Source organism: Cololabis saira, chromosome 8 (genome assembly GCF_033807715.1).
Source record: "Cololabis saira isolate AMF1-May2022 chromosome 8, fColSai1.1, whole genome shotgun sequence".
Taxonomy (NCBI): Eukaryota; Metazoa; Chordata; class Actinopteri; order Beloniformes; family Belonidae; genus Cololabis; species Cololabis saira.
In genome coordinates, this window is record NC_084594.1 from 31,734,069 (window position 1) to 31,742,776 (window position 8,708).

Below are 8,708 nucleotides of genomic sequence, written 5' to 3' on the forward strand. Positions count from 1 at the left end.
GTATTTGCAGCAGTGTCATATCCTCTTTACAGAGACGGAAGACCATGTACAAGCTCACAGTGCAGAAATGTCAATCCTTTTGTTTCCTGAAGACATTAGTCCATTGTAGTTCATCTTCATCACTTTCAAAATATAATATATTCATTACATGAAATAAATGCTTTTTCTTCTATTTATCATACTTGTTGAGTAAAGTGGCAGGCATGCCACTGAGCTGTGCTTGGAGATGAGTGGATTAAAGCGATGTGCGCAAGTGACGGCGTCATCTCGTCAGATGACCGGTTATTTTAGGACCCCAAAATAAGGTCGCTTCAGAGTCCCACAAATGGCTCTCACTCCAGCTCTCTACCACTGACACGTCTCTTAGGAAACATAAAATCAGATTATCTGCCCATTAAGTAGTATATACATTTAGCTTGTTTTAATGTTATAAACAATAATAAACTAAACACCAAACCTGCCCTGTACACATATGTTTGTATGAACTGCATCCCATATATTACAAAGGGCCACTTGTCTCGTTTTACTTTTAATGGCTCTGTCTTGTGGCAGTGAAATAACTAATTTCAGACCGTGACCTGAACATACTGTTGATGTGACAGTTTATATAATTTTTAATGGCCTTAATAAATACCTTTTGTTTTTGAAGTTTCAAAGTTTATTTAGACGGGACAATGCATATTAATGCACACTACATTAAGCAGTATGAATACACCGGGTTTAGCAGTAATGCTAGTTTCCACCCGCAGTCCCCACAAACAACCAGACACACTCACAATCACACCTACGGGCAATTTAGAATGATCAATTTACCTAGCATGCATGTTTTTGGACTGTGGGAGGAAACCGGAGTACCCGGAGGAAACCCACGCAAGCACGGGGAGAACATGCAAACTCCACACAGAAAGACCCTGCTGGGCCTGGGAGTCAAACCGGGAATTGATTGATTAGTGGTATCCAGATTGAACTGCCTTCCTAACTGCTCTCCTCTCTCCGTCAGGTGAGCTCCCATGGCTAACATGCAGCAGGAGTACCCGGGGATCCTCCTGGGGATCCTAGAGGAACTGGCCAATATGCGCCAGTGGCTAACATTCCAAGACCTTTGTCGCATGGTCAGCACCCGCTTTGACTTAGAGCACCTCGTGGAGCTCAGGAGTTTGCTGTTTGCCGCTGCCAGCAGGGACCCCTGTTTTCCAGCCACTTTGTTCAGGGACAGGGTTGCCTCCAGAGGCCAGGGGCTTTCACCCATAGGGGTCGCTGCAGATATAGTAACTATCTTCAATCTCATTCAGATGACAGGTGGGGTCTCCAACGACATCCATCCAATGAGAGCCCAGACAGTCCTCCCTGTTGACCAGTCTCCAGGCCCTAGTCTGCCTGGACTCCACCCACCGAACATTTCCGGTCGAGCAAGAGCACGTATACAGTCTGACTCTAGTGGAAGACCAATCGACCAGCACTTGCTGAATCCCAAATCAAATTACTCTGCACGCAAGCGAGCGAGTCTTCCCCCGGATCCCCTCTCATTTGTGTCGTCCCCTCCCATCAGGACAAGGGCTGTCTCTTTTGATTTGCCTCATACTATACATTCGTACACTACCGGTCGAATTCCCAACGAGGTTATGAAGAATATCTACCTACCTTTGGAGACGGATAGTGAATCTAGTGGAGAGTCTGCTCCAATGGAGGTGTTTGAAGCCGAACAGGAGTCAGCAGTTGACCAGAAGAGAAACATCTTCAGGAAGGACTTCCACAACCAGCCACCTCTAATACCACAGGTGACTGTGAGCAGCGAGTCTCCCAGTCCCAAAATGGGACACGCAGGCTTTGGCAATCGCGGCTTTGAAGCGATCCCAAATCCTTATCCATCACCTATGATCGTACACCAGTCGCCGGAGCAGCGCTCAAACGCTAAACATGAGAGCTTTGATGATCTGCAGGACTCAACTTATTTTGGACCTGGATCAGAGCCGTCCCCCAGCCGTCTTCCTCTACCACCCAGGAACAAAAGGCCCATCTGGAGTAATAAGAGCCACAGTCTAGAGGACCGGATAGGTATGGGCAGCATTGATGTGGGAATGGAATCACAAGCAGGACAACTTCCAAGGCGATCGACCCCGGCTATCAGCATTTTAGGGGGGTCTTCAGGAGGTGAGAGCGAGGACAGTGGATTGCCAAGTGGAGGGGATGGAGTGCAAGCTCGAGGAACACAAACAGACCTGCCAGACGCACGGAGACTCCGCAGCCTGGTTCACGCTGATCGTCTCTCCTTCATGACCTCATTAGATGACCCTGAGTTTGGTGAAGATGATATCAGTGCTATTTTTCGATTCTTAGATGACATAAGTATGTGTGGTTCCACAGGGGTCCTGCACCCGAGTGATGGCCCACTTAACCAGGACACCCCAGAGGCCAGACGTGGCCGCCTTGGTCAGCTCCAGAGGCTCTTCCATTCTCTGGAGAGCAGTGACGATGGGCTTAAGACCAGTGTCTGTAAGCTGCTGCTTCGTATGAGTCAGATAGAAAGACAGCTGGAGTCTCTGAATGATGTGAAGGCAGAGATTTCTCAGGTCCTCTCTGCTTTGCAGCGACTAGATGAAAAGATCCAGCAGCCTATCGTTGGCGGCGGCCAAGGCATTGGCACTAGATGGCTGGAGCCTCTCAGTGGTGTCTCCTCTTTTATCAGCCACCCCGTCACACCTTCTGAGTCATCGGAGCCTCAGCCTCTGTCTGCATCTGGGCATCTGTTTCCAGGGACCAGCACAAGCAGTCTGGACTGGAGCCGATGGAACACCCCTGTGGATCAACCAGAAAGCGTCAAAGGTAAAGCAGACTCTAAAGATGCGAAAGAAGGGAAAAAGGATGCATCATCTCGCCGTGCCTCCAAAACCCAGTCCGAGGAAAAAAGTCTCTCTGATATCAAACAGCTGAATGTTTCTAACTCTGCAAGAGACTGGACAGTGTCTTTCTCCAAAAATAAAGATGGCAAAGAATTGCAACGAAAAATTGGACAGGTAGAGTTACGTTCCATCCTGCCTTCTCCACACATATGCTTGATTTTATGCTGTGTTTTTATGATACATGATGATGTAATTGAATCTCTGCAGATAGGAACATATGATGTCCTCACACAGACTGATTTGCAAATCATTTTAAGAGCAAAGGCAAAGTATTTGCGTAACGTGTATATCCATTTAATGCGATCGTGGTATCTGTCAAGCCTGTCTCTGTCTCTGTCCGTCTATCCTGCAGAGTATGTGACTATGTGAATGTGTTTCAGACTCATCGGGCCATGTTGTGGGGTATTGGTTCAAATCTTGACAGCGAATGCTGTTTGCTCAGTGCTGAAAAGAAACAAAGCTCATCAATTCAAATGCATGTGCATGGTAGTATTTAGTTGCCTGAATTTTCCATCTTTTAAAATGTTAGAAATATCCAATGTACAGTACGGTATACATATTTTGCTTTTGGTCTATTTTCATTTTAGGCTGATCAGTCAGACAGCACCACTAACCTACTCTCCCAGAAGTCCACCAGCATGGTGGAACAAGTGTTTAACTCCTCCCTGTTCCATCACAAGGACAGCAGTCTGACGCGAGGGCTCTCCTCTGGGAAGGTCATCGACCCCAGACTGGCTGAAGGAAGAGGAAGACCCATATGGACTGTAGATGACAGAGAGGCACGGATCTCCCCTTTGGACCTACAGGTAAGAACTGCAGACTGATGAAAAGCTACGGTAGATCAAAATGTTTAATATATTGTTCTGTTTCCCATGTCGTATCTATATTAAGTCAGTAAAATTAGTATACAAATGATTTAATTAATGATTTGGGGCGTCATATCTTCTAGAGCAGGGGTCGGCAACCCAAAATGTTGAAAGAGCCATATTGGAGCAAAAACACAAAAAACAAATATGTCTGGAGCCGCAAAAAATGAAAAGTATTAGAATGAAGGCAAATGGCGAAAGGCGAAATGTTGAGAAAAAAGTCGAAATGTGGAGAAAAAAGTCAAAATGTCGAGAAAAAAAGTCGAAATGTCGAGAAAAAAGTCGAAATGTTGAGGAAATAGTCGAAATGTCGAGAATAACGTTGAAGTACAATCTTGAGAAAAAAGTCAAAATGTTGAGAAAAAAGTCAAAATGTTGAGAAAAAAGTCGAAATGTCGAGATTAAAAAGGAAAGGAAAAAGGAAGAAAAAAAGAGAAAAAAAGGAAAAAAGAAAAAAAAAGAAAAAAGGCGAAATGCCGAGAAAAAAGTCGAAATGTTGAGAAAAAAGTCAAAATGTCGAGAAAAAAAGTCAAAATGTCGAGAAAAAAGTCAAAATTTCGAGAAGAAAGTCGAAATGTTGAGAAAAAAGTCGAAATGTCAAGATAAAAGTCGAAATGTCGAGATTAAAAAGGAAAGGAAAAAGGAAGAAAAAAAGAGAAAAAAGGAAAAAAGAAAAAATAAGAAAAAAAGAGAAAGAAAGAGAAGAAAAAAAGGGAAAAAAAAGTCAAACATTTTTGAAAAAGCTCCAGGAGCCACTAGGGCGGCGCTAAAGAGCTGCATGCGGCTCTAGAGCTGCGGGTTGCCGACCCCCGTTCTAGAGGAATATTTGCTTTATTTTCTGATGTTATAATAACATTCTATTATGGAGCATACTGGGAAAGGTAGTGGAGAAAAATTAAAGTATCTGTTACAAAAAATATATCTTTTACTCCTCATAAAAGCAAATTAACTTCTTTTGCCCAGGCTCAGGAGTCTTTAAACCCCAACAACATGGAGTTCTGGATGGAAGACATCTACACTCCGGGCTACGATGCTCTGCTCAGGCGTAAAGAAGCTAACCTCCGTCGGCTCAAGGCCTGCAAACTGGTCGCCCTCATTACCATTGTGGTGGCTATCATCCTTATCATCGTCATTCCCATTTGCACAGTGGGCTCATGAAAAACCCCACAGAAAATCCATCTGTCCTCATCGGACTTATCTGTTCATGTCTTGTCAGCAGCGATGTGGTGTACCCAGGATCTGAAACGCTTTCTCATGGAGAGAGGGACTGTGACTTACTGAACTCCTTACATCTGTCCGCATGATGCACCATTGTCCGTAACTTCAGAAAAACGGGAGGATTTGAACCATAAATCATTCTCTAATACAGCTACAAGAGGCTGTAAAGTGTCTTCCATTACAAGAGTATTTCCAAGATCTGCTGTGATTTTATTTCATGGTGTATGTTCTTAATCTTCAGGTGACCACAGAAATAAGGGATTAATGCCAAGCTTTTAAGTTTATTTTACGTTTTTAAAATAACTATGACAACATATGTTGAAACTAGTACTACTGAGCCAATGAAGTGTCAATTTCTTATTACTTTCTTGTCATGTCTGCACTTTTCTGATAAGCAACACTGTCAAGTATATGCATCGAGCACTGCCTGACTTGATCTTGCTGTTCCCTTTATAACCATACAGGGCTTTTTTCACTTCTATGTAAGGGACATTTTATCAATAGACGAGGATTTAGATAATTCATTAAGAGAATTGAATTGTGTGGACAATGGTGTTTAATTTCTTTTTGCTTGAATGTTCTTAAATATACAGTATGCTGCTCAAAGAATGTGGAATCAATAAAGAATATTATTTTCATAGAGTTCTTACACACTTTTTTCAAACAGGAAAATCTGATCTGTTTAATCCACTTGCGAGTGTTTATTATATGTGGTGCAGAGTGTTTACCAAGCGTCCGATTTCAACAGTGAAAGATTGTTGTTAGTGATGATACTTTAGATGTGGAGCAAAAGAGGGAGCCTTTTTCCAGTAAACACTCTCTGAATGGGAGATTCCACTTGTAATTCAATTGATGGGAAGCTTGAAGTGCACCTGCAGTATATGCACTTTATAATTTGAAAGTACTCACTTGGCCAGAGCTTTCTCACATACTTACAGACTCACTCAGCACCAACAGTCATCTGGCAGCCATTCACCCCGTAGGGTGACATTCCACTTTGTGCAAACATCCTGTTAAATCACGTTGTTCCCTTTCAAACCAAAACCAACATAAAATGCACACACTTGCATGAAAGAATGGACTCAAACAGAAATAACTAAAACAACTGCTGCAGTTGCACTACCACTATTTTTCACGTTTTGCTGAGATTGACAAAATCTCAATGATTTAACTTTAAGTAAGGCTTGAATTACAGTACTGCACACAACTGCATGAAATGTTGGTTTTATTTTGATCAGGATTTGTCATTTAAACAGCATATTAATCAGGTTTGTAAAACAGCGTTTTTCCATCTCCGTATTATCGCAAATATTAGGAACATCCTCTCACAGAGTGATGTGGAAAAACTAATTCATGTGTCTGTAACTTCTAGAGTAGATTACTGTAATGTATTATTATATTATTATTATTGTTGTAGTGTATTATCAGCAGGATGTCCAAGTAATTCTCTGAATATCCTCCAGGTGATCCAAAGTGCAGCAGCGTGAGGGCTGACAGGAATCAACAATGGAGAGCATGTCTCTCCAGTGTTAGCCTCCCTCCACTGGTTCCTGGTAAAACTTAGAACCCAATTCAAAATGTTATTACTTGCGAATAAAGCCCAAAACGGCCTAGCTCCATGATATTTTCAAGACCTGATAGACCTGATAGATAATAGAGGATTAACCTTCTGCTATCAGGCACCATTACTATGGAACCAACTTCCAATCTGGGTTAAGGAGGCTGAGACCACCTCCACCTTTAAAACCAAACTTCAAACGTTTCTGTTTAATAAAGCCTATAGTTAGTGTAAACTCTGGTGTGTTAGGGCCAGTAGTCATAGCTGTAGCTACAGGATAAGACTAGAGCAGCTCATCTTAAACATAGATTCATCGTAGATATGCTGCCATAGGCCTACGCTGCAGGGCGACACCAACATGATCACCTGAGCGGTGCCCCTCACCCCTCCTTCTCTTTCCTTTCTCAGTTATTTATTATAAGTATCTCATAACCATCATTGTTCTCCATTGTTCAAAGTTTGTTGTGCTGGTCTGCCCCCTCCTTTCCTCTTCTGTACATGTTTGCAGGCCAGAGCTTCAGGAGCTGCGTGCTGACCTGCAGTCTCACCCTCTGATCATCCCAGTCCTTGCTTCCACCTGTCTATATGGATATCTGTTGCATACCTAATGACATCCTGACCTGCAGTCCCGCCCCCTGACTACCTCAGTGTCCGCTGTGTTTCCCAAGTCTATCGTGATTGCACTACATTTTATATATTCGTAACGCTCAATCAGTATCCCCTGTTGTGGATTACATTACGGTATTTCTTCAACAGCAGATAAACACTTGCCAGAGGCTGGAGGTTTAACGCAGAACTTCAGGGTCCAGAGTCTTTTCAGAGTATTGGTACTTGTCATGTTTCCCATCTGGACCCACAATTTTAGTACATTTCCTTTGTCAAACTCAATGGAAGAGAATTCAAAGAAAATAAAAACTGATAGACATGCAGTATTCTACTCCACTGAAGTTACTCACACAGACACACCTAAAGTGAAGAGAAACTTTGCATCTATGCAGGACAGAACTGCAATGGTAAGCTTATTTGTTTTGCCAGACTTTGAAGACTTCACTTCATCCTGTTTGTACAAATATGCACAGGCTGTATAGGGGGTGTGTTCGTCTTCAGCTTGTGCTACTGAGTAAAAATGCATTGTGTATCTGCCAAGTGTTACCCATGAGGGTGTTTGTGGATCCATTACCCTTCCAATGGAACCAGTGAGCAGGCCCGACTCTAGCGTCAGCAAAATCTGTTGGCGCTACCTCTCAAACTCCCATGCATTAAAGCATCCCAAGACTTGTTACAAGAGATGCCTGGACAGATTTGATTTGAAATGCGATCACTGTTTTGCAGTTGCGTTCTTTTTACACAAGCAAGTCAAAATCTGTGAATTTCTTGTCATTCTGTAACCATTCTGTCTCGTAAGCCAATCACACAAGACAGAAAATATGTACAGATGTTATGATAAAGGTTAATGTTGTGCTGTGCTTCATATGATTGCAGAAGTGTGTTGTTGTTGCTGGATAAATCAACAATACGAATGGGTCACAACCTATTTATTCATTATATGATAAATCACTAAGGTTAAAAACCTTGTACTTAAAGCATTATGGTGCACAAGAGGCAACTAAATATACTTGCAGTTACTCTATAAATCTAATTACTTGCCATTTTTCTTGGTCAAGTGTGTGGTTAAATGTACAGATAGTGCATTTAGTATATTCAGGTTAAGCAGGAGCACACAGTGACTGATGTAAAAGAGAGTAAAATGAGCCATGACTGGAGGAAATGTACCTGTAAAGATGAATTATTGATAAAGTCGGAGAGGATATATTGACCGACAGATCCTATTATCTCAAATAAACTGTAATGGACTGGATTGCTCAGCCGACGTGTGCATTTCTGAAGGAGAGTTTAACGCTAAATCAGGCAGCCAGTGCAAAACAAATGACATAGCCACACACAGCATAGCTGTAGTCTGTTGACAAGTCATTTTGCACACACATGTGAATTTTAAATGAGTGTCTGTGCACGTTATTTTTGTTAACTGCTCTACTGCACCCAGTTATGCCATCAGCGGCTGATTAATGATGCTGCTGTGCGCATCTTATACTGTATGAGCACAGATGAAAACATCACACATAATATTACCAACAAATACATGGCAACAAACACTTGAGGAAGCAT

The 8,708-nt window shown here is 42.4% G+C and overlaps 1 protein-coding gene across 1 annotated transcript; it reads left to right on the forward strand.

Moving 5' to 3' along the window:
* Nucleotides 1-1,010: 1,010 nt before the first annotated feature.
* Nucleotides 1,011-5,570, forward strand: LOC133449495 (major intrinsically disordered Notch2-binding receptor 1-like). The gene is made up of 3 exons (XM_061728649.1): nt 1,011-3,014; nt 3,488-3,706; nt 4,730-5,570. Exons 1-3 carry the CDS (start codon nt 1,011-1,013, stop codon nt 4,922-4,924), a joined length of 2,418 nt encoding a protein of 805 aa, XP_061584633.1. The 3' UTR covers nt 4,925-5,570.
* The last annotated feature ends 3,138 nt before the right edge of the window (nt 5,571-8,708 follow it).